This window comes from Lissotriton vulgaris, chromosome 4_1 (assembly GCF_964263255.1).
Source record: "Lissotriton vulgaris chromosome 4_1, aLisVul1.2, whole genome shotgun sequence".
NCBI classification, from domain to species: domain Eukaryota; kingdom Metazoa; phylum Chordata; class Amphibia; order Caudata; family Salamandridae; genus Lissotriton; species Lissotriton vulgaris.
This window is the reverse complement of record NC_141691.1, coordinates 169,585,822-169,612,178: the sequence shown is the minus strand read 5'-3', so window position 1 is coordinate 169,612,178 and position 26,357 is coordinate 169,585,822. Positions and strand designations below refer to the sequence as shown.

At 45.0% G+C, this 26,357-nt stretch overlaps 1 protein-coding gene across 2 annotated transcripts in view; it reads right to left on the bottom strand.

The window, feature by feature from the left end:
- The window catches only part of COL4A6 (collagen type IV alpha 6 chain), a 759,488-nt gene that overhangs the window by 183,369 nt on the left and 549,762 nt on the right, over positions 1–26,357 (bottom strand). For both annotated transcript variants that reach the window (XM_086918466.1, XM_086918467.1), the window contains exons 26-27: positions 11,223–11,294; positions 8,698–8,805 (exon numbers count right to left, since the gene is read on the bottom strand). In XM_086918466.1, coding sequence (XP_086774592.1) covers positions 8,698–8,805; positions 11,223–11,294 — 180 coding nt within the window. The remainder of the gene's footprint in view (positions 1–8,697; positions 8,806–11,222; positions 11,295–26,357) is intronic.

The window sequence follows — 26,357 nt, the reverse complement described above, 5'->3', positions numbered from 1 at the left end:
AAGGGGAGACATGTCGAGGCTGCTGTAGGTGAGAAGAAAGGAGGGGGCGGGGGGGGAAAGGGCGACACAAAGAGCTGCTGGAAGCTGCGTGACTCACCTGCAGCCTTCAGTCAGTACCGCGTCCGTGCTTTGTGCTTCGGTGAGAGAGGAGCACTCCAAATTACCACGTTTCTCCAAGGTGAGGCTGGAATGCCTCGGAGAAACACACAGCCATTTTCGGATTCGGGCGTGTATTTGTTGTTCTGAGTGACGGATGACGTCACTGTCGAAAGAACAGCAAAATGTACACCCCCGAATTCGAAAGAGACGGAGCTTCATTGGAGTGACGCCCCTCTCCTCCAACGGCTGGCCTCCGTTTAGGAAGCCAGCCAATGGAGGAGAGACGGAGGAGAGAGGCGGGTTCAAACAACGTTCTAAAGAACATTAATTCTCCTCCCGGAGACTGCGCAAGCGCAGCCTTCTCGGTCCTCGACCTAAAAAACCTTTACTAGTAAGGCTTAGGAAGCGATATACAATGTTATTGTTATTTTACAATGAGATTGTCTTGTTGCAAACAAGAACTCTGTTTTATGAATCAATTTTAAAGCTAAGGTGCATCAGAGTAAAAGTGATATTGTGAATAATTTGTGCCCAAGTGTTATACATTATGCAAGTATTTACATGTGACTGAAAAGGCCATTCAGATGGAAAAGCAGACACTTCCATTGGGTGTATTCAGATCCGAGATTAATTTAAAAACAGTCCACTGTAGTAGTTGGCTGTCATCATTTCGACCCACGAACACAATTATTCAGATTAAGGTCATCATCAGAACAGAAAATATATACAGAGGAGTCACTTGCGAATAAAGGAATATGATTGACATATGATCACTTTTACTGCGCCATCACACACTTTTGCTCCGTTTTCAAAGACAGAGGACAAAAGTTAATTTGTCTTCCTACTCGCCAGAAAGGGCGAGTAGGACCTAAAAATAACTCGTCCTCATCCATTCTCCCTCACAAATGCGAGCGGGCGAGTAGATTTGTCGAGCCCTGGACACTCTTAGGAGCACCTTACTAGTGAACATTTGTGTAAAAAATTGCAGTGGAAGTCATGGGTTTCACTTCCCCAAGAGGGACTACTTGTGTCTTTATAACTTCAACAGCAAGTCGTCATTATAGGTAAAGCGTGTTACCCCCGACCTCTGTAGATGTGCTTTAACCACCTCAATCACTTTCATGAACCCCTAAGAGGCACTGGGGGAGCACTACAAACTGAAAATGCTCCAAGCCACCATGAACACCAGTACAGAAATAATGGTCACAGTGGAATTTTATATTGACATAGAATCAAATCATCACCTTGCTAGATCAAATATTACAATGTATTCATATTTATAATGTACTTGTGTTCATATTAAATGACAGCACAAAAATCAGTACATATTTTCAGTCAGTCAGTCAGTCAATCTTTATTTGGGTACCACAGTACCCATAAAAGCACAATATAAAATGCATTACATACATATTAAAATGTTAACCGGTCAAATAGTCTAAATACATTCATTATACAGAACATAAGTGATTTAGTGCAAAATTTAGGTTCATCACAGAACAAAACTATTTACATTACTCTCAGTCTTCAACCATGGATCTGCGTGCCCTTACTGCCATTTTTAGGAAAGTGCAAGTCCGAAAAATAAGGTCCTCATCATCTAAAGTTAACATGGAATCAAATGCTACCTCTAAACTAATTGGTCTTCTCTTATTAAAATACGAGCATAAAAACTGTTTAAAATATTTGACATAAAATTTGCAGGAGAATATAAAATGCTTTACAGATTGCTCACTCCTCCCATCGCACGGACACAGGATTGAGTTTAATTAGAACAATAACCAAGTGGGAAGGAGAGTACAAAACAAATTGTGCCAGCCCTTAAACGGAACAATAAACTGGTCTCCCAGCGAGTCATCGGTAGTAACAATGTGGAGTGGGTGCCTATAATGTTCAATGGCCATATAGTTACGCACAGTAGTTTTACTGACCTCTACTGCCTCACGCTCGGTCTTATATAAGGAGTACAGAGCATTCTGCATATCCTTTTTTGCGACTAAAGCAGCAAGTGAAGGGTCCCAAAAGATGCTTTCCATATTTATACTGCGTAAACTGCTCAACACTCCACCCAACCACGAGATATCTAGGCCCCTAGCACAACCTAAGCAGCCCTTAATGATTGACTGGGTCAGGGTGGATGCTTCGTTCTTCCATACAGCAATCCACATAAGTGCTGGACGAGCCCTGATAAAATCAGAAATAAAATTAATATTGAGCTCTTTATGAGATATGTAATGGGAGGTTGAAATAGGGACATTCAGTATTTTTCTGTGGAATCTATTCTCCTCCTGCTGTATAGCAGAGCAGCTGGCCGTCCCCCATATCTCAGCGCCATAGGTACACTGATGTTTATAAATCCTTTCGACAGCTAATACTGCACCCATCGTCTAAGGGCGAGGGATGCTTAAAATCGAGTTAATGGCCTTTGAGAACTTGCTCCTGGCGCGAGCTAAGTGCTCACTCCAGGAGCTGTTCGCAGCAAAGGCCAAACCCAAATATACAAAGGATTTTACCGCCGTCATCGTATGGCCGTCTATTGCAATCGGGCGTATAGCCCGTTTTTCTGGGCCACTGCTCATTAAAAAAATTTTTTTTTTTAAATTGACTTGTAAGTCTAGATTTTTCATGAAAATATTAAAATCTTCGACATGTGCCCTATTAAAACTGCGTCATTGGCGTAGAGCAACGCAGGAATGGGTACTTTGTTAATATATGGGACGTCTTGGGTGGCCAATTTCAGGGAGGCGTTCAGGTCATTGATATATATAATGAAAAGCAGAACACAACCTTGTCTGACCCCCCTGCCAATATCAATAAACCCTGAGACCTCTCCTCCCACCCCCATTCTTACTTGGGCCTTAAGATCTCTGTGCAGATAAGCCAGGAAATTGACCAGAGTTTCGTCCAGACCCTTTGATAGAAGGGATGCCCACAGCTTAGACCTATTTACTAGATCAAAAGCTGTGAACAAGTCCATGAAGGCCATATAGACCAGGGATTTCTTAGCAATAGCATATTTACTAATAATTAAATATTTTAAAGAAGGTGCTCCAAGAACGGGAAGGAAAAAAGTGCTCAAAAAGGGTGTGCAATTGTGAGGGTTATAGAAGAAGAAAGGCAATGTGCCATATATACATCACAGATTAATAGTGACCTATCCAGCCTCTTGAAAGCTTATTTATGCAAGAAACATAGTATCCATGTGACACAGGAAATCTATTTCTGTTGTCAGTACGTGAACCACAAAAAAGACAGTTGACGTTTCGACCCCCTTAATATGATTGGGTTATTGTGTCTTTAGCCTAGGGTCTTCATCAGGACATTTGGAGACACCATGAGAACCACTTAGATGAATGTGGCAGAATCTTGGAAATAAGGGCCCGTAGGCTCCAACGTTGTGGAGACAAGTAGAGAGGACTGACAGCATGTTAGTTATGAGTTGGTGTGGAATCGGAGTTAATCAATCGAGGCCCCTCTGTGTAAAGTGCTTTGGTACAATGTGGATAAATCGCTGCCTGTGTCCGTGTGGCAATCTGTCTTTCTAAAAGGCTGACTTTTTCCTGATTGACTCAGAGCCGGATGAACAGGATGCATTGCATGCTCAACTGTTTGACCTCATAATTGCTACATCACCGCGTTTAGAAACACAGATTGCCAGACGGACACAGGCTGCGGTTTATCCACATCGTGCCAAAGCACTTTACACAGAGGGGCCTCGATTGATTAACTCTGATGCCACACCAAATCATAACTAACATGCTGTGAGTCCTCTCTACTCTCCTCCACGACTTCGAGCCTACAAGCCTTTATTTCCAATGTTACCGCCAGATTTGTCTAGGTGGTTCTAATGGTGTCTCCACATGACTTGATGAAGACCCCAGGCTAAGGACACAATAACCCACTCATATCAAGAGGGTCGAAAGGTCAACAGTCTTTTTTGTGGTTCACGTACTGACAACAGAAATTGATTTCCTGTGTTACAAGGATACTATGTTTCTTGCATAAATTTACCTTCAAGTGGCTGGATAGGTCACTATTAATCTGTGATGTATATATGGCACATTGCCTTTCCTCTTCTATAACTCTCACAATTGCACACCCTTTTTCAGCACTTTTTTTCTTCCCGTTCTTGGGCACCTTCTTTCAAATATGTACAGATATTTGTGCTGTTTTTTAATATGAACACAAGAACATTATGAACATGACTACATTGTAAAATTTGATTTATCAAGGTGAGGATGTGATTCTATGTCAATATAAAATTCCACTGAGATCATTATTTCTGTACAGTATATTACCCAGTCCGGTGGAAGTTCGGGTTTCCCCATTGTTTTGTAACTCACCATGAACAACAGTTACCCGACTCAACTAGCAAACTACTTCTCTATGTCCCTTCCAGCATTCCCAGCCAAGGCCACGAAAAAAGCCATTAACAAACAACTCACTCACTACCTCAATGCCCACCAGCTCCTAGACACCATGCAATCAGGGTTTTGGCCCAATCACAGCACAGAGACTGCTCTCAAAGCAGCCACATACTTCCTTAGGCTGAACCTTGACCCTAGAGATACAGAGGTCTCATACTTCTTGACCACTCAGCAGCCTTCAACATGGTCCTCCTCTCCACCATGATCAAAAGACCACAAGAAACCGGCATACAAGTACCTGCCATCAACTGGTTCTGCTCCTACCTTACAGGGAGAACACAAAAGTTCAGCCTACCACCATACACGTCGGAGGCCAAGAACCTCATATGTGGAGTTCCCAAGGATGATCGCTCAGCCCAACGTAATTCAACTTTGTTGGACAGGCCACGTGAAGGGCTTGCTCCCTCCCCGCACGACCGAGCCCGAGCCCGGCTCCTCAGGTGTGACACGCAACAACCACCCGTTTCCCGTCTCATATGGGACCCCTGCCCCTGGACATCTCCACATCGTGGACCCGAATCACTACCGGCCCCCTCGCCCAGCTTGGGTGCCATCTTGGACACAGCACCACAAGGCCGCGTGGCCTCCGATCGACCCTAACCCTGGGCCTGGCCAGGCCCCGACATCCCGGCACCACCATCCACCCAGGAGGTGAGCGGACTACTTGGCAGGTCAATGGGAGAAAGAGGTGTCGATGGCTCTCCCCTGCCAGGTGCCGATCGCCCCCGGCTCCCCCGGGCACTGGCTCCACCCCCCTGCTGGGTGTCTGGACTCCCTCATCCCGGACCTCCCGACCTCCAAGTGCGAGGGTCCGGACATCAAAGGGGACCAGACCTATAACTGGGGCAGCTCCAGAGCAGGAAGGCAGTTGTATCCTGGAGTCGAGAGACGCAGTGAAGAACTCATCCTTGAAGGACTACTGGCGCTGCCGTAGTCCTGCCTTGCGAACTATCGTCCTGCCTGCTGGCGCTGCCGCAACCTTCTGAAACCTTCATCATCGTCGGGACCTGCTGGCGTGGCCGCGGACCGTTTGTAACCACCACCTTCATCGGGACCTGCTGGCTCCGCCGCGGACCGTCGCTACCTTCAACCATCCCGGGACCTGCTGGCTCCGCCGCGGCCCGATCATCTAGAACGCCGAGCTCGAGGATTGCGAGCTATTTCATCTACCAGATTGGTAACAAGACTGTCCCGCTACCCTTTTCCCAATCAAGAGACTAGAACCGAGGGGACCCCTGAGTCCAGACCTCCTTGTACCATTTCACCGTACTTAAAGAATTGCTTATAAAGAACGTTAAACCTTATCCTTGTGTGGTGTACATCTGTGGGGGGGAAGTTACTCGTCTGTACGATCGCTGGAGACGGCTCTCCCCGGAGACCTCTCCCCTTATTCTCGGCCGACCCTCCCGGTCCGTCTAACAAACTTATATTGCGAACCTAAGACACATCAAAATACTCTCCCTATGCTGACAACCAACTGATGCTCTTCATGTTGGACAAAGCCCCTGCAGAAAACTGGATTTTGCTGCAACAGTCCCCCCCACTTTTTGCAAGGTATTTGATGCAATGTTGACTGAAGTGCACTGGATTCCTGCTAACCAGGTCCCCCGTGCCTGTGTTCTTTCCCCAAAACAAAACAACTGGTGACTTGATCCCCAAGTAGAGAGGAATTTAGTTCCTCTGTAAGTCCCTAGTAAATGGTACCCTTGGAACCTAGGGAATAGGTAATAGAGAGGGCTAAGACCTGCAGCATATTGTATGTCACTCTAAGGGACCCAGCCCCAACCTCATACAGACTGCCACTGCAAGATATGTGGCAAAGTGCTCTAAAAAGTGAAAACATGACATGACGCACACTTGAGGTTACTGCAACAAGAACCTTGTCCCTGCTGTCCTCATGGTCTCTTGGATCTGAAAACCTCTGTCATGAATGGGCTGAAAAGACTGATGTGGTAGAGGAGGGGATTGGCACCAACAAACTGGGATCTCTAACGTAGCGAAGCTGGTGACATTACCTTCTTGGGGCAGAAATGCACTACTGGTCTGCTTCTGCTATCTTTAAAGCACTCAGCTGCAAGGTACCCTGTTATATGAAAGGATGACATTTCCCTTACACACTGGAGACATTTTGTTTGAAATAGAATGGTGAAAGACCATGGAGAAGCTCCAGATCTGCAACTGAAGTCGTGGACAGAAATCAACTGAAGTCAACATGCAGGGGTGGTGCTAATGTACTGCTTCACTCGTCACTGCTGGAGCATAACTACATTGGCACAGATTTGAATGAATGAATGATTACGCATTTGTATAGCGCATGGCTACCCTTAGGCATCCCAGCGCAGTAAGCCCATAGTCATTCCTCCAGCTCAAGAAAACAAGAAGGTTTTAAGCTGTTTCCTGAATGTGAGATAATTAGATTCACGTCGGATGGCATCGGGAGGTTGGTTCAAAAATTTTGCAGCATGAAGGGAGAAACGGCCCCCACCCATCCTAGTCCTTTTAATCCTGGGGATTGTTAGCAGCTTCTTATGGTTAGATCTGAGTGTCCGTGGAATATGGTGGGGCTGGAGCAGGGCAGGCCCAGAGTCAGAAATGGATTTATGGACAGTGCACCTAGCTTTGAACCAAATCTTTTGCTGCACTGGAAGCCAGTGCAACTGATGTAATGCAGATTTGGCTGAACTACCTTTAGGCACATCCATAAGTAGGCGAGCAGCACAGTTTTGTACTGTTTGCCGGACTTTGATAGTTGCACAACGCCAACTGGCAACATGCAGGAGAACGACTCTGAAAGTTTCTGGATCCAGTCTAGCAGAGTTGCAGGGAGTAGGCACTGTTGCCAAGGTCATGAACTCTTTATGATAGATTTATAGTTCCATCTACCTTCACAGTGTATCAGCACAAAAGCCTGGAAATATTAGCATAAGTAGAGTGTGTTTTAGTTCCACCAGTTTCATAACTATAGGGACACTGTAACCGAGGTGTTTAAGCACTATGATGCTGGTCTTCAGCAGCCGATGTAGAAAACACAGACCTTAACGGCATCCTATATGCCCTTTTCACATCTTTATCTTGCCTAGAAAGATAGAGGGATGAAAGACGCCATTCAAAACAATACATCACTCCTGTGAATGGCATCTCTACAACTGGGCAAAAAACTCTTCATCTTGATGTTCACTGTTAGGCGTGTGTTTCCCATCACCACCATCTTGCAATCAAGCATGACCAGAGCTACTCATTACTCTTCTGGCACTCCATGACACCGCAATTCTCCTTTTCCAATTGCTTTTAACATCTTTCTATTTCCAGAATACCAGCTTGCCCGCCTTTACTGCTGAGTTGAGGCCCATCACTTTTTGTTCCACTACCAACATTATTCCGCCATTGCAGAGGATTTCTGTGCTTTCTTTAGCGCCTTTCTAAGGAAATCAGATACTGTCATCATCTCCTTCTGACCCTAAGCTAGAAGCTAGCTCCCAGTCATACCAGGCATAGAATCGCCACTGTCTTCGTCTGTGTCCTGCTTGCGGGTGAGTGGGCATAAACAAAGTCCTTTAATGTTTTAACATTGCTTTATTAGTGTTCTGGTTTTGTCATCACTAAGTGGTCTGGGTCACAGCAGGGTTTGGTTAAGGCAACTGCCAACTTGGGAAGCATTTCATGCTCAGCCCAATCTTTCACCAACTGAGGATACAGGAGTATTGTTGGTCCTAGTCCAACCACTCTAACCAGCTGCTCCTGTCCATCAGGGCTTCCTTGAGGATCTGTATGTCGATGGCTAAAGGCCTGTTAAATCCCTAGAGCCAGCTCACTCCCAGTAAGCTGGTATGATAAGTGTTGCCTACATAACAGTGGCCACTGTGTTTGCAGCTAATCACTTCCAATCTTATATTTTTTCAACTTGGTAATTACTTCAATAAAACATGTTTATTAAACTATAACATAAAACAAACCATAACAGAGATAAAGAGGGGTGTTTGGAAGATAATTTCTTAGGATCACATTTCAAATATTAGTGCAGACATGGTTGCAGAGTTGGAAAACCAAAAATCAAAGGTGGAATTGATATTTTACATTTAGACCCAGAACTGTATACTTTCAGTCTGAAAATTAGGGGACGATTGATAGAAATATCTACAACAACTTATCACTTGGTGGTGATCTTCATACTAACCTGGAGGCCCTGGTATTCCGAGAAGACCTGGATCTCCTGGCTGTCCTTTAGATCCGCCAAATCCTGGTAGGCCTGGAATGCCTGGAAAACCTTTGCTACCCTTCGGGCCTGAAGGAAAGTAAAGACACAAGCTCAGTCAAGGTGACTTTTTAATAATTCACATGGACTACAGTTGATTATCAATCAACTGTATTTCATGCAGTGGAATTGTCTGCTTTCATGTTATTCTCCTGGTCTGCTAAATATGCTTACAATGCTTCTAAACTGCATTACAGTCTCCAGCCTCCACTGAAGCTGTACAGCTCATTACTAGTACCTCTATGGACAGTTTCACACTGCATTAAAGTCCTCTGTGCAAACGTTGGCCAATAGCACTGCTATAGGAAACCACCCTGTCAATGCTATGAATATTATGTAGACTTTTCCTTTAAATTCCTATACAAGTGTGTCTGCATTCTTATGGAACTTTTCTATTTTTATTGGGGTGTCTAATGAAAATAAAGACATGCATGCAGATACATTTATGATCATATCAATGATATTATTTATACTTATACTATTATTATTATTATGTATTATTCATACTCCTACTATGGCTGCATGATGTTCCCTTGTGAGAAACATAAAATGCAAATAGCTCCATTTGAAACTGACTAACATTTCTGGTCCAACAAATTTAGTACAGCTTAACAATCTGTATGCTTCTAATGTACAGTATATACATACATTAGCTTGTTATTTAAGGCAGCTGTAATTCTCTAACAAATTTTTATCTAACTAAATGTGGAAAACGTTTTAATGTTTCCCTCATTATGTAGGTGCTTCCAATACGTGTTCATACATTTGATGACAGATCATATAGATGAGACCTGACAAATTATCTATTTATTGAAACAAGTCGACACAACCTGGAGATGTCTATGTAATGCAAAAAGGATCAAAATTAGGTGCTCCAAATCCCTTTGAAAATTAAAATGTTATATGATGATGTCAACTGTATGTAAGACAGACTTTGAATCCACTTTTAGTCACTGGATGTACAATGTCATCAAACAGTTATATTTCTTTTACACAAGAAAAAGCGAATATATTTATTAAAATTAAATTATCTATCTTACAAGTACATCTAAAGAAATTGCATTGCATCATCTCATAGTGCCCTAGTGTTTGTAGTAAAATAAACATTTTCTCAAGCAAATTGTTTTGAGGACTCTGACTATTCTATACCCCAAATTTTAAAATGAATAAATCCGTAAATGTCCAAGAATCTTTTCTCTACTTAATACATCCACGATCTGTTCATATGATCACTGTGCTCCCTTATATTTTTAAGAAACATGAAATACTTGGAGCATTGATTGACTATGTGACGAGCTAAGTGCACTTAAATGTATTAGAAATGGGGCTACATATGTTTACTTATAGTTTCGAAGTCATTGAAAAAAAGTGGGAGCCCTCCTGTAATTCAGTGGTCCCTGTTCACCGCCAGTTTAAGATGATCAAGCCATGAACAGAGTGAAGAGTATCCTTAATTAAGTATTGTCTAAGCAGCACAGTTCAAAATGTGGTGAAACGATGTTTTCACAGATATGGATCTATCAAAAAAACTTCCTAAGATACAAGAACATTGTAAGTAAAAGTGTAAGACAAAAGTTCAAGTAGAAGGTACTGAGGTACTGTTAGGACGTTTCTTAACTCTTGTATGTTTTTTTTTCATATTTCTGCCCATGATATTTGGTATGGTATGTTCTACTAGAATGTGGAATTGTTTATGTTAGATTGGCGAGCAGGGAAGACAGTGGCTGTTAGGAACCGCTACAGCTGGCACACTGTGGCTGGAACTTCTCTTTCTTTAACAAAGAGCAATTTATTTTTCTTCAGTCTGCTTTCTTACTTTTGCAGAAATCCCAAGACATAATTGACTTAATAAGACTCACCTGCAAAACACTACAAGATTCAGTATACACGCTTTGAAACAGGGAGGGCGCCCCTGTGGAACAATCTCCCTGCCAAAGGGAAACTGATGAAAAACCTTTGCCATTTTTTTACTGCCATTTTATTCAAAAAGAAACTTTCTCAAGTTAATTTTTTGGGACATAATTGTTTTTACCTATAACTTTGTACCATATAATTGCCGATTGAGTAACACTGTGTCAACCATTAGTGCAGCAATTTAGGGTTTTCGTTTTTCTGGGGTGCATGACATTTAAATATTTCTGTCTTCATTAACTGATATTTTTATATGATATATGTTGCATATTGAGTTGTCAAATACACGGTTTGCTGTGTAACTACTTGCTATTTTCTGGAGCAATCTGAAGGTTTTATTAATTTTATCATACAGATTATAACACACTATAAACACTAAAATCTTACATTTTTAAAATCACACATTGAAGGAGTGGTATGCAGTATCATAGAAAGTAGTAGCCCAACGATAACTAAACAAGATTAACAATAGGATGCCCATAAATGCAAAACACTGTAAATGAGAAGACATAACAGCTATTGACACATTGGCATACCTGGTGATCCCGGGACACCTGGTGATCCAGGCAAGCCAGGTTCTCCAGCAATAACACATGGCAACGTGAAACCTACATAGAAAGCAGTAAGTTAGCATATGCTTGTAATTCATCATTTCACACCGGTATCCATGAATAGAAAATCCAACAATCAGAGAAGAAGGTATTGGTACAACCAAATACAAAATGGTTTTAAGCCATGATATAAAAAATTGTTCTAAAAGTGATTTTCACAAGACTGTGTATGGTCCAAAACTGGGAAATCCAGTCACAGGATCAACTATGGCTCAGTGTCAAGAAGAAAACACTACCGTGCATTAGAAGCCAGTTTACTGCTTAAGCCCCTAAATGACCTTGAGTAGCTTTAATACTTCCATGTAGTGTCTGCTGTTTCATCTCTATTGTGAGTTTATGTTTTAATATTAAAACTGAAAGCAAACTGTATGTAGGGATTTGCAAAGTTTTAACTTTTAGCAGGAAGACATGAACTCTTCCCTTACTTATCTTCATTGGCATTCCTTAGCAAACAAGTTGGGGTCCATCAGGTCTCTTGTGCTTTACTTTCAGTGAGAATAACTCCAAGTGATGACGTAAATACTCTGAAGAACCTGCCTTTAATATTAACTGTTAGGTAACAGCCACTGGTTTACTTTACGGGTTACCCAACTACAACTTGTAATTTGCACCCATGTGCCTTGGCTTAAAGTATACACATATTAAGCTTCAAATCAAAAGGGTAGAGAGTAAGAGCAGCTTTAAAGGACCTCGCACGACCATAACAAGCAGCACACATGGCATTGGCTCGAATCAGAGAAATGTGGGTTCCTGAGAAGGTGTGAAGTCCTCCACAAAGACTCTGAGGATCATATAAAAGTATGCAAACAGTTCCTCTTAACTGTAAGTGTTGTGGTGCACCAAGAAGTCACAATGTTTGCGCTATCCAAAAAATGAGCGGCTTGGATCATATGTAAGTCTTCAAAAAGTTCCTCTTTTGGCCGTAGACATCAATGTGCATAAAGAAATTGTAATGTTGGTTTTCAACCAATGAACGGTTTATGGTAGGTTAAGTCAAGAATACCTACATCACTTTACTCATCCCATGAGGAAAGGGGACTAAGGACTTGGACAATCCATCTCTCATTCAGAGCTGCCAGCGCCTGCCTTCATCATGTGTGAATTCAGATCCTCTTTGATGAAGCGCCCCATTTTTGGGCTAGAGAATCTACTAGCCTGCTTGGCAAGCTAATCTAGGCAATGTCATCTCATTATGAGCAGATTAACTTTATCTGTGAGATCTCATAAGCAGATCGCCATTGTTGTGAACTATTCCATTCATCATTATGCAAAACATAGCATTTACATTTCCTATACTGGGTGCCCCCTTGTACTGAAGAAATTAAATAGTACATACAATAATCTGGCCAGGTTGGTGAGCTTGGTAAACAGATAAAGGCCACTTACCAATTGCAGCTCACAAAATACCCATACCCAAACAAATGTGTCTTTCGTCAACATTACCTGATGAATGAGACATAAAGGGTTGTAGTATTTTACCCACAAGAGTTTAAATGTAACGACTAGAGGCAAAACATTCATGTCACAGGGACTGGCTAGGACAGAGGTTCCACCATACCTGAGATAAAAGCACCCCTTGGACTGTTCAATTGTTTTTGGAAGGCAATGTCATAATACTACTACTACGCAGTGATGGATATGCTTTTCTTCTACCAAATATTTACATTTTAATTTAGGCACAAGTTACATAACTTCCTCACTCAATGAATCAAGGAAATATTGAAACTCTAAAATGGCACTGGATTGAAAGCTATGCTTGTAAGTCTTTAGATCATTAGCTTTACATCATCAGTGTTTCTTACTTTTTCAGAAATTTGTGATTGACATGATTCATGGTTAAAACCCCAGGTGAAATAAAATAAAAATGTGACAACACTCTCTTGACTAACAGTTTGCGGGCAAATACAACCCAAAAATGTATTTGACCACCTGCATTTCCCAGTACAGATCGCAACCTGGTGTTGGGCTCGGATGATTGCATGTTGTTGTCATCTTGGAAGAAGTCTTTGTAGTCACGAGATAGGTGACTCCTCCCTTGGACGATAGTGAGCATGGGCATCAACTCCATCCTTAGATTGTTTTCCGCCATGATGGGAAATGATGGAGTTAGTAGAAATAGAAAAAGGGATATCCATGTGTGTGTATCGAATTAAGATAGAACTGGAACAGATAGAGGCCCCGGGGAGTAGGGTGGGCGTGTGAGACTCTGCAGCTCTACATGCCAAGAACAGATGCACACTGGTAAGTAGCATTTTCCGTTCGAGGCATATGAGCTGCAGATCTCACACTGTGCATCGATTGTACAGCAGTGTCTCCCCTAGCGGTGGTCACTTGTATCACTTGTATCTTGTACAGCAGTAGTTTGAAAGAGAGTTTTGAGGACAGCTTGGCCTACTGCAGCTTGCTGCTTGGCTTGCACATCAACACAGTAGTGTTTAGTGAAGGTGTGTGTTGTAGACCATGTTGCTGCCTTGCAGATGTCTTCTAGGGGAATGTTCCCTAAGAAAGCCTTAGAGGCTCCTAGTTTGCGTGTGGAGTGCGCTCTAGGAGGAACCGTTAATGTACGTTTTGCTTTGTGATAGCATATTTGTATACATTTTACAATCCACCTTGCAATTCCAGCTTTAGAGATGGGGTTGCCTTTATGTGGTGGAGAGAAAGCTACAAACAGTTGCTTTGTTTTCCGAAAGGATTTGGTCCTATCAATGTAATAGAGAAGAGCGGAGAAGTGTGGCTCACTGGTTAGAGGAGGCAGACCTGGAAGCAGAGGTCAGCCCGGGACCAGGGTTCAATTCCCGGCTCAGCGGGGTCTTGAGTCCTAAAAATGTCCATGGACTCGACAATTCTCGCTCCGGTGCCTACTCGATTCACGGGTTCACACTCTGCGACTCTGGGCAATAGCTTGCTTAATCGCCATAACGGCCCCTCGCAGCAGGATGCCTGGCTTTCACCTTGCGAATACCCTGCCGGGGTTATCTCACAGGGGAATACCAGGACGGGTTCCCTAAGCAAGCGCTTAGAAACCGCTCGGTGATTTGCGCTATATAAATTCCTGTACATTTACATTTACATTTTTACATCTAGTGTGTGTAGAGCTCTTTCTGCTACAGAGTCTGGGTTTTGAAAAAACACTGGCAACTCTACTTATTGATTTAGATGAAAAGGAGTAATTACTTTAGGTAGGAATTTGGGATTAGTCCGTAGAACCACCTTGTTATGGTGTATTTGTAAAAATGGTTCTTGTATAGTGAAAGCTTGAATCTCACTAACTCTCCTACGAGAGGTAATAGCAATAAGGAAAGCTGTTTTCCATGTAAGGAATTGCAGTTCACACTTATGTAAAGGTTCAAAGGGGAGCCCCATGAGCCTGGTAAGAACAATGTTTAGGTTGGACTCTGGAGAGGGTGGTAACCTGGGAGGAATGATTCTTTTTAATCCTTCCATAAAAGCTTTGATTGCAGGTACTCTAAATAATGACATATGTTGTCTATTTTGTAGATATGCTGCAATTGCTGCAAGATGTAAACGTATAGATGAATATGCTAGATTACATCTTTGTAAATGGAGAAGGTAACAGATGATATTCTGGAGGGAAGCATCTAGAGGATCAATTTGTTTATTAGTGCAGTAAATGGCAAATATCTTCCATATTGCAGCATAGCAAGCTCTAGTAGTAGGTCTTCTGGCTTCTTTATTGATATTCATACAGTCGGGTGGCAGGTTAAGGTAACCAAACTCTAAGACTTCAGGAGTCATATCGCCAGATTCAATTGACTTGGATCTGGATGTCTGATGTCTCCATGGTTCTGCGTTAGCATGGATGGTGTCAGACACAGTCTTTGGTGTGGAACTAGAGAGAGTTCTAGCAGTGTGGTGAACCATGGTTGGCGTGCCCATGTGGGAGCTACCAGGATCAATTTGAGAGATTGTTGTCTCAGCTTGCGTACTACTAGTGGTATTAGTGGGATTGGCGGAAAAGCGTACGCAAATTTGCCTGACCAGTTCATCCATATCGCATTGCCCTTGTACAGCGGGTGTGGAAACCTGGCGGCGAAGGTTGGGCATTTTGCGTTTTCGTGTGTGGCAAACAGATCTATGGGCCAGATGCATCAAAGTATTTTGTCCATTCTGAGTCTATGGGAAAATGTGTTCCTGCATGTGGCCCTATGTCTGGATGACCCCACTTGTGAAAGAATGGTAAAAGAACTTTCAGATGTAGTTCCCATTCGTGAATCTGTTGTGTCTGTCGACTTAACAGATCTGCTATCTGATTGTGAACTCCTGGAAGGTGTTCTGCAAGCAGATATATATTTTGTGGAATGGCCCATCTCCAAATGTTCTGTGCAAGCTGGGACAGTTGCAGGGAATGTGTGCCTCCTTCTTTTTGAATATAGTACATGGCTGTCATATTGTCCGTCCGGATCAAGACCGCTTTGTTCTGTACTTGTACTTGTAAGGATTTTAGTGCTAGGAATATTGCTAGCAGCTCTAGGTGATTAATGTGAAGCACCTTTTGTTGAGCGTTCCATTTTCCCTGAGTTGTATGGTGGAGCAGATGGGCTCACCATCCTGTGAGGGATGCGTCTGTTGACAGTACTGTCTCTGGCACAGGTTCGAGGAACGGCCGCCCTCTGGACAAGTTTTTGGTATCCCATCACTGCAGAGAGCGATGTGTGCAGCTGTCCACCAACACTGTGTCTGTAAGTTGTCCTTGAGCCTGACTCCACTGATGTGCAATGGGCACATTTGCAGTCTTGCATATGGTACAATAAAAATGCAAGATGCCATCATGTCTATTAGTTGCATGAACACTCTGGCTGGGAGAGAGTGTTGGTTTTGAAACTTTGTGACTACGGCTTGAATGCTCTGTATCCTGGCTGGACTGGGATAAGCTAGAGCTGTATCAGTGTTTATGGAAGCCCCTAAGTATTGATGTACATGAGAGGGCTGGAGATGTGACTTTGTGTAGTTGATTGTAAACCCAAAGTCCTGCAGTGTTTGAATTGTTTGAGATGTGTGTTGGACACACTGATTGAATGACTTGGCTTTTATGAGCCAATCGTCTAAGTATGGGAAGACGTGGATATGTTGTCTTCTGATATGTGCTGCTACTACTGCTAGGCACTTTGTAAACACTTGTGGTGCAGTTGTGACACCGAATGGAAGGACTTTGAACTGAGAGTGTTGTCCTTCTAGTACAAATCTGAGCTACTTCCTGTGAGAAGGATATATGGGAATGTGGAAGTATGCGTCCTTGAGGTCTAGTGTGGTTAGGAAATCGCCTTGTTGCAACAATGGGAGCACTTGAATTGGTCCTTTTGGGTATTAGGAAATAGAGTGAGTAAACCTTTTTTCCTTGATGTTGCAACGGAACTAGCTCTATTACATCTTTTTGCAGTCAAGTCCAGTCAAGTCATAAAATTTGTATAGCGCACTACATACCCAGAGGGTTTCAAGGCGCTTAGGAAGGGGAGGAGGATTATTTGTCAAATATCCACGTTTTAAGCTGCTTTCTGAACGCTAGGTGATTCTGGGTGAGGCGAAGGTAAGCGGGGAGTGAGTTCCATGTTTTGGCAGCCAGGTATGAAAAGGATCTGCCTCCCATGGTGGTCTTGTTGATGCGAGGTACAGTGGCGAAGGCTTGGCTGGAAGAGCGAAGTTGGCGGGAGGGGGTGTAGAAGGACAGTCGAGAGTTGAGGCAATCTGGACCGATGTCGTAGAGTGATTTGTGTGCGTGGGTAAGCAGTCGGAAAGTGATCCTCTTATTGACGGGTAGCCAGTGGAGGTCTTTAAGGTGACCAGAGATGTGTTCGTTGCGTGGGATGTCTAATATGAGCCTGGCTGAGGCGTTTTGGATTCGTTGTAGTTTCTTCTGGAGTTTAGCGGTGGTACCTGCGTAGAGGGTGTTTCCGTAGTCCAGTCGGCTCGTGACTAGAGCGTGGGTGACTGTTTTCCTTGTTTCGGAGGGGATCCAGCGAAATGTTTTTCTGAGCATGCGAAGAATGTTAAAGCAGGAAGAGGATACGGCGCTGACTTGTCTGTTCATTGAGAGTGAAGAATCCAGGATGACGCCGAGGTTCCGTGCGTGGTCTGTCGGGATGGGTGCTTTTCCGAGGGCTTCCGGCCATCAGGAGTCGTCCCATGCAGAGGGGGATGTACCTAAGATGAGGACTTCTGTTTTGTCTGAGTTCAGTTTCAGACGGCTTTGTTTCATCCATTCGGCGACTTCTTTCATTCCTTCGTGTAGGTTAGTTTTGGCGGTGCTGGGGTCCTTGGTGAGAGAAAGGATCAGTTGAGTGTCATCCGCGTAAGAGATGATGTTGAGGTTGTGTTGGCGGGCGATGGCCGCGAGGGGGCTCATGTGTACGTTGAAGAGGGTGGGACTGAGTGAGGATCCTTGAGGTACGCCGCAGATGATTTCAGAGGCCTCGGACTTGAATGGTGGGAGGCGGACTCTCTGGGTTCTTCCGGTGAGGAACGAGGTGATCCATTCCAGTGCTTTTCCTTGGATTCCGATGTTTCTGAGGCGTTGTAAAAGGGTGCTGTGGCAGACTGTGTCGAAGGCTGCAGAGAGGTCGAGGAGGATGAGGGCGACTGTGTCTCCATTGTCCAGTAGAGTTCGAATGTCGTCTGTTGCTGCGATGAGAGCGGTCTCAGTGCTGTGTTTGGCTCGGAAGCCAGATTGTGAGGGGTCGAGTGATTTGTTGGCTTCGAGGAAGGCGGCGAGCTGGTTGTTGACAGCTTTCTCGATGACTTTGGCCGGGAAAGGAAGAAGCGAGATGGGGCGGTAGTTTTTGAGTTCGGTGGGGTCTGCTGTTGGTTTTTTCAGAAGGGCGGTGAGTTCAGCGTGTTTCCAGTCTTCTGGGAAGGTAGCGGAGTTGAAGGAGCAGTTGATGACGTCTCGGAGGTGCGGAGCTATGACGGAGTCTGCTTTGTTGAAGATGTGGTGAGGGCATGGGTCTGTGGGGGATCCAGAGTGGATGGAATTCATCAGGCGGATGGTGTCCTCAGTGGAGATTGTGTTCCAGGCGTTAAGGGTGTTTACGAGGGGAAGATGGTCAGCAGATGGTAGGGTGGGTTGGCATCCGGGTTGGTTGTCAAAGCTGTTGTGGATGTCAGCAATCTTGTTGTGGAAAAAAGAGGCTAGGGAGTCGCAGAGGGTTTGAGAGGGGGTGATGTCGTTGGAGTTGGCCGAGGGGTTGGAAAATTCCTTGACGATGTTGAAAAGTTCCTTGCTGTTGTGGGCGTTGTTGTCAAGTCGATCCTTGAATGCTGTTTTCTTGGCTTTTCGGATCAGTTGGTGGTGAATACGGGTGGCGCTTTTGAAGGCGTCCTTGTTGCTGGTGGATGGGTCTTTTTTCCAGGTCTTTTCAAGGGAGCGGCACAGTTTCTTGGACTTCTTGAGATCATCGTTGACCCATGAGGCCTTCTTGTTGCCAAGTTTGTGTTGACGTTTTTTCAGTGGTGCTAAGGTGTCGGCGGTGTTGGATAACCAAAGGGTGAGGTTGGAGGCGGCTTCGTTGGCGTTAGAAGAGAGGGCTGGGGAGGTTCGAAGGAGCGAAGTGGAGATCTGATCCGTGGTGATTTTGTTCCAGTTTCTTTGTAGAGTTGGTTGGAGGTGGATGATGGGTTTCGGCTTGTTGTAGGTGAAGTGAACGCAGCTGTGGTCAGTCCAGAGGAGATCCGTAGTGTGGCTGAAGGAGACATGGTTGCTGGAGGTGAAGATGGGGTCGAGTGTGTGACCTGCGATGTGGGTGGGGGAAGTGACCAGTTGTTTAAGTCCGAGGTTGGCGAGGTTGTCTAAGAGGGTGGCGGTGTTGCGGTCGTTGATCTTTTTGAGGTGGAAGTTGAGGTCTCCCAGAAGGATGTAGTCTTTGGAGGGGAGCGCGTGTGGGGTGATGAAGTCAGTGATGTCTTCACTGAATTTTGCGCGGGGTCCTGGTGGTCTGTAAAGGAGGGTGCCTCTAAGAGTTGTTTTGGGGTCGATGTGGATCTGGAAGTGAAGGTGTTCGGAGTTGGCGAGGTTGACATCGGAGCTGGTAGAGATGCGGATGGATTTCTTATGGACGATAGCGATTCCTCCTCCTGTATGGTCGGTGCGGTCTTTGCGTGTGATCTTATAGTCATCAGGGATAGCGATGGCGATGTCAGGGGCGGAGGAAGCGTTCATCCATGTTTCCGTTAGGAAGGCGACGTCGGGAGAGATGGTGTCTAGTAGGTTCCAAAGGTCAATGGCGTGCCTGTGGACTGATCGGGTGTTGAGAAGGATGCATTGTAAGTGGTTGGCGTCGGGAATCTGTGGTGTGGTCGTAGCGGAGATGTTGTCGGTGCCGCTAAATTTGCAGGAGAAGCAGGAGAACGGTCCATGGGTGCGTCCAGGAGCGGCTTGGACGCAGTTGGGGGCGCGACCGGGGTTAAGGGCTAGGAGGGTGGCGGCATCGTAGGTAATGCGAGAGGGCTGGGAAGCGCGAGGGGCAGGGGGTCTGGCGCTGGGCGCGGGCTTGGCGCGGACGGGCGTAGACGGGCTTACCTTTGGCGCACCTTCGGCGCGGATTGGGCGCGGTCGCTGCGCGTGGACGCTGCACGCGGGAACTACTGTCATATATGGATAGTGGAGGGGGAGGGGCGAGGGCGGCTCAGCTGGGAGGCGTGGCGGGCTCAGGGGAACACAACAACAGCAGGATCAAAATGGAGGGGAGGTCAGAGCAGGGCGCCGGGGGAAATCACACACAACAATGCAATCAAAGCAATGTAAGCGCTGTGAGATAATAGCGCTATGAAATTACGAAGCTTACAAAAAAATGGCGCTATGCAAATATTACAACTTGGTTACAATGCGCTATGCAGATATCACAACTTGGTTACAGTGCAGCAATACGATACCACGCTGTGAGGAGCAGCGAGGGGAGCGATCACTCAAGGCGGAAGCAGCGAGTGAATCACAGCGCTGCGAGGTTTGGGGAATGCTTTTGAGTGCTTGTGGGAGGGCGGCTCAGCTGGGAGGCGTGGCGGGCTCAGGGGAACACAACAACAGCAGGATCAAAATGGAGGGGAGGTCAGAGCAGGGCGCCGGGGGAAATCACACACAACAATGCAATCAAAGCAATGTAAGCGCTGTGAGATAATAGCGCTATGAAATTACGAAGCTTACAAAAAAAAAAAAAAAATGGCGCTATGCAAATATTACAACTTGGTTACAATGCGCTATGCAGAAATCACAACTTGGTTACAGTGCAGCAATACGATACCACGCTGTGAGGAGCAGCGAGGGGAGCGATCACTCAAGGCGGAAGCAGCGAGTGAATCACAGCGCTGCGAGGTTTGGGGAATGCTTTTGAGTGCTTGTGGGAGGGCGGCTCAGCTGGGAGGCGTGGCGGGCTCAGGGGAACACAACAGTAATGAGAGGACCTCTTTTTGGAGCAGCGTTGAATGTTCTGTGGACATTGGACGCTGTCTGGGTGGTATATGTGGAGGGGTAGCCGTAAGCTCTAGGCAATAACCATACTGGATAATTTGTCTTACCCCCTTGTCTGTTGTGATGGAATTCCAGACAGGTAGGAACTGTGTTAGTCTGCCCCCTACAGGAGTGGAATGCTATTGGGGAAGCAGAAGGAAGTCACTGTTTTGTGTTGGGAGAGGTTTGATTGTTATTTCATCAACCTCTTCCCTTGTTGTTGTTGCCTCTGTAGCCTCCTCTAAAGTATCCTCTATTGGAGGATGTTTGTGTATTTGTTTTAAAGGAAGCTGAATTGCCTGCTCCAGCTTGTTTGGAGCCTCCTCTGTAGAAGGAGCGGCGAAAGGAGCCTCGTGCTTGGGTGGACTGCAGAGCTCCCATAGACTTGGATGTGTCAGTGTCTTTCTTAATTTTGTCCAGGTGCTGTGTCTACCTCTGGACCAAACAATTGTTGTTGGTTGAATGGTTGATTTAAGATAGTAGTTTTCACTTCTTGCTTAAATCCTGAAATGCGTAGCCACGCGTGATGTCCAAGGAGGACACTGGTGTTTATTGCTCTGGATGCAGTGTCTGCTACATCTAGTGCACATTTAATGGAGGCATTTGATATAAGCTTACCCTCTTGTATGAGGTCATTTGCTTGTGTCTTATATTGGTCAGGTAGATGTTGTAAGAGCTTCTCTAACTGATTATAGTGAGCCCTGTCGTATGTTGCGAGGAGGGCCTATGTGTTAGCGATGCGCCATGCATTGCTAGCTTGGGCAGCTATTCTTTTCCCTGAAGCGTCTATGATCTTTGATTCTTTATCAGGAGGTGGTGCTTCACCTGATGTTTGGGAATTTGCTCTTTTCCTAGTGTTTGAAACTACTAGGAAGTCTAAGGGTAGCTGTACTTCAATGTAGCAGAGTCCCCTGGAGCTGCTCTGTACTTTTTCTCTATCCTTGGGTTTATGAATCTAGCTCGTACAGGATCTTTAAACACTTCTGGTGCATGCTTAATGACTCCTTTAATCATTGGCAGTATTTGCACAGATTTTTGAGAGTGTTCAAAAGTGTCTAATAAAAATTCTTCCTCGGCCTCATGCATGGTGACATTGTGATAGATGGCAGCCCTATTAATTAAGTGTCCAAAACCACCAATATTGTCTTCTTGAGGAGAAAGTTTAGATGGATATAGATGTGGGTCAGGAATATCTGGTACATCCTGTGGGTATGGATACTCCCAGTCTGGTGAACCTGTTGGGTAGGGAAAAGGGTCACCTGGGTCTCTCCCTCCCCCATGCTATACTCATTATCATCAACATCCTGAGGAGGTGTATGTGGTGGAGAATGAGGAGGAGAATTTTGAGGTGAAATGTTTAAAGGAAGAGGAGGAGAAGGAGATACAGGTGAAGAAGGGTGCATAGGAGATGTGGCAGAGTCCTTCTTCTTGACAGGCACTGGAGGTGTAGGTGCTGTATCTGACTTTCTCTTCCTGTGTGGAGTAGTGGAAACATGTCCTGTTTCTGGATCAATGTAGATCCTTTTTTGTAAAGTATCTGGGTGGAAAAGCTCCTCTTCTTGAGGCACAGCCTTCGGCGCCGATTTTTTCGGTTCCGAACCTGTTTGTTGCTCGTCTTTAGCCTTAGGAGCTGATGTTGAGTCCTTTGGCTGTAGATTTCGGCACTGAAGATATTGTCTTTGGAGCCAAAGCCTGTTTCGTGGACTTGGAAGCATCGGAAGCAGGCTGTGTCTGTTTCGGTATCAAGGGTATCGGCTTCGGAGAGGAAGCTGTTTTCGGGGCACCGGATACCGGTTTTGTTGTTTTCGGAGCCGCTTTGTCTCTCGGAGTCGATGGTTTCAGAGTGTCTTTCGGAACTGGGACTTCTTTTTGTTTCTGTGCCAGGGGAGCAGGTGGTATTGGCACATGCGGTTTGCTCAGTATAGAGCTACCGGAAGGCTTCATTATTTTCTACTGCCTCGGATACGATCTGGAGATCATCTGAATCTTCTTCTGGGCGGCATTGGACCTTCGTCGAAGATATCCACCGGTTCCGGAGCTGATCTCTGCATATCACATCGACGGGCCCTCCGATCTCGAATGGTCTTTTTCGATCGAAAGGATGCACAAGATGTGCAGCTGGATTCATCGTGTTCTGGTGATAAGCACAGGTTACATACCTCGTGATGGTCACTGTGTGGAAATTTTGCTCCACACTCGGGGCATCTTTTGGATGGCGTCCTTTCCATGAGGTGTAGGCCTCACAGCGTGGGTAAGCCCAACGGCCCGCGTCGACGACTGGAATCGAGCTGATGAAGTCAAGTTGATGTTTATCGGTATTGAACGTTGTTTGGTAAAGTTTGAAGAAAATTTTTACGCGTCGAAGTACTTGAAAAGTAGATTTCATACTAGAGCGGAAAGGTTTCATCCGAACCCAGTGGCGTAAAAAAACTAAGGATGGAGTCGATGCCCATGTGCACTATCGTCCAAGGGAGGAGTCACCTATCTCGTGACTACAAAGACTTCTTCCAAGACGACAACAACATGCAATTATCCGAGCCCAACACCAGGTGGCGATCTAATGCACAGTGTGAGATCTGCACCTCATATGCCTCGAACATATGTTTTCACCTCATGGATGAGTAGGAAACTGAATTAATGCCACTGTGTTACAAAAACGATGTTGGAAATACGTGTTCACTTCTCAATTGCCTACCAACAACGGACCAGCAGTATCGCAACCGTGATGCCAGAGTAGTGATATGTAAACGTGAGTTAAGGTAAATGCTTAGTACTAAGTGCACACAAATGAGTACATCAGCTAAGACCTACATATGTTCAACTTCCTTCATATGGGAAGATCACAAAATCATATGATTGCTAAGGGATGGTGCATCTTTTCCTTTCTAAATACCATTAGTTTATTATCAATCATCATCTGGTTGATTTGGCATTCCAAGTCATTTGCTAAAGAACATACAATTAGACTGGTGTACCATCTTGCCCCTGTAGAACAAAGCATAGGGCTCGGAAGGAGTAATTTGAAGTGACCACTTTATGAGTGGTGTCAGAAATATAAAAGAAAAAAAACACATCTTTTTAGAACATGCACCATGACATTTGCTCAGTCAGCAGAGCCACACAGCTATTTTTATTTTTCAACCTACTGCCTACGAGTTTTCGACTACCTTTTCGCTTTGAAGATCTGTGTTTAAATGAGCTAATTCATGTTTGCAGAAAGTCTTACTGTTTCCATTTCTTATCAATTTAATCCAGTTACGTGTTTTCCCCTTTTTTCTGTTCATTCTTCTTCAAATCCAAACAAGACTCCTGTGGTTTTTCCAGTCATGACAGGTTTCCCTATTACATTTCAAAACAGGTTCTCAATCCCTTTTGTCCCTGGCTCTTTGGGGCCCCTAAAGAATACATTTTGTGTTTCAACTAGTAAGGCAACTTTCACTATCTTGTTATTGCTACAAGCAGGATGCTTCATTTCTCCTCTGGTCTCAGACTTTAGATCTAGGTCCTCTGTTTAATCTTTAACAAAGCCCTGTGCTCTCTGCCAGGTTTGGGCAGCTGACTAGGACTCCGCGGGCCACCCTTGATTATTTGAACCAGTAAATTCCTTGGATGTGGACTTTGAACCAGATTTCCAAATAAGGCTGTAGTGCTCCTTTTGGGCCAGTTCATAAGCCCAACTACCTCTATGTTAGGTCGTCAATCAATTAGGATCAGCACTGGGATCATTTTGTCTCCTATTAGTTACACCCACATGGATTTCCCATAGCTCGTCTTTTCTCACCTTTGCGGTCTTTCACCCACAAAAGGGTATTCAAGACAAGTTTATGTGTGTTTTGATGTGCTGTATATACTGCAGTATCTCTTCATAGTTTAAAGATGGAGGAAATCACATTCTGAGGAGAACAAAAAGGCACATCGTGCAGCGCAAAACAACTATTATAAACATATTAAAGCTGCCCGTAAAAACAATATTGCTCTACAGCTCATAGAAGCCGGTAATTCCCCTAAAGAACTGTACAGGATTCTTGAAACTTTCGCTAAACCCACGGCATGTATAAGTCCAGATGACTTCTCACAAAGTCTATGTGAAGAAGTCTCATCATACTTCGAAAATAAAATAGAAGCCATCTATGAAAAAATTCTGGCATCTCAACCAAATAGCGATACCTTGAATGTCTCCTCCCCTAATAAAAATACCAACTTCACATTAACCACATTCCCTCCTGTCAATACCGAAGAGCTTTACACAATAATGACCCAAGTAAAATCTGGATCACCGAATGACCTTATTCCTGCTAAAACCCTAACCTCCCTCCGCACCCTGTTAGCCCCCCACATTCAGGATGTGATCAATCAGTCTCTTAAAGAGGGAAAAGTACCAGCAGAGTGGAAAAATGCAGTGGTGAACCCCATCCGCAAGAATGCGGCGCTCCCATGGACAGAGCTCTCCAACCTCCGTCCCATCTCCCTTCTGCCTTATTACAGCAAGATGGCCGAGAAGCATGTCAATGCACACCTGTCCAGTTACATCGAGGCAGCGGGCAGCCTAGACCACTCGCAATCTGGTTTTAGGCCTAACCATAGCACCGAATCAGCCCTCCTCTCAGTGACAGATAACATCAGAATGTCACTTGACAGGGGGAGCTCAGTGATTCTGGTGCTATTGGATTTGTCCGCTGCCTTCGACACGGTGTCGCATGGTATTCTCCTCGACCGTCTGAAGGCAGTGGGAGTAAAAGGGACCGCCCTTGCATGGCTTCAAAGCTTTCTTGAAGACAGACATCAAGGTGTCAAATTAGGCTCCCATAAATCTGTCTGCAGGAAGCTTACCAAGGGTGTGCCACAGGGCTCATGCCTAAGCCCCACGTTATTCAACGTATATGTGGCCCCTTTGGCAGAGATTATAAGATCTTACGGGTTCTCCCCAATCTCTTACGCTGACGACACTCAGCTGTTGTTTCCCTTTCAGACCATCACACCTGCAGTCATGAAATCCTTTCAAGACGGCATGAGAGCAGTGGCGGGCTGGATGGCCCAGAACTTCCTCCAATGCAATGTGTCCAAAACGGAGGTCATGTTGTTTGGAGGGGCCACCCTGCTCTGGTCGCCGGATTGGTGGCCACTTGAGCTAGGACCTGTCCCAGCGCCCAAACTGACCATCAAAAATCTGGGAGTGCGCCTGGACCAAGCTCTGATTATGAAAGATCACGTCAGTCAGGTCACAGGAACGTGTTTCCGTACAATTGGTCTCCTACGGCGTATTTTCCCCTTCCTACCTAACACCCATAGGAAAACGCTGGTGCAGGCACTAGTCCTTGGACGAGTGGACTATTGTAATAGTCTACTCATCTCCGCCAACCAGGAACAACTACGCAGACTGCAGGTGGTGCAGAATACTGCGGCAAGACTCATACTGAATGCCCCTCCCCGTACCCCTTCCCGCCCTCTTCTCTCCCACCTTCATTGGCTCCCAGTGCAACAGCGAATAAACTTCAAAATCTGCTGCATTATGCACAAGTGCATATATGGGTCTGGTCCCAAATATTTAAAAGAGATTTTTCTTCCCTATTCTCCTGGACGTGCTTTGCGTTCCAGCAACACCATGC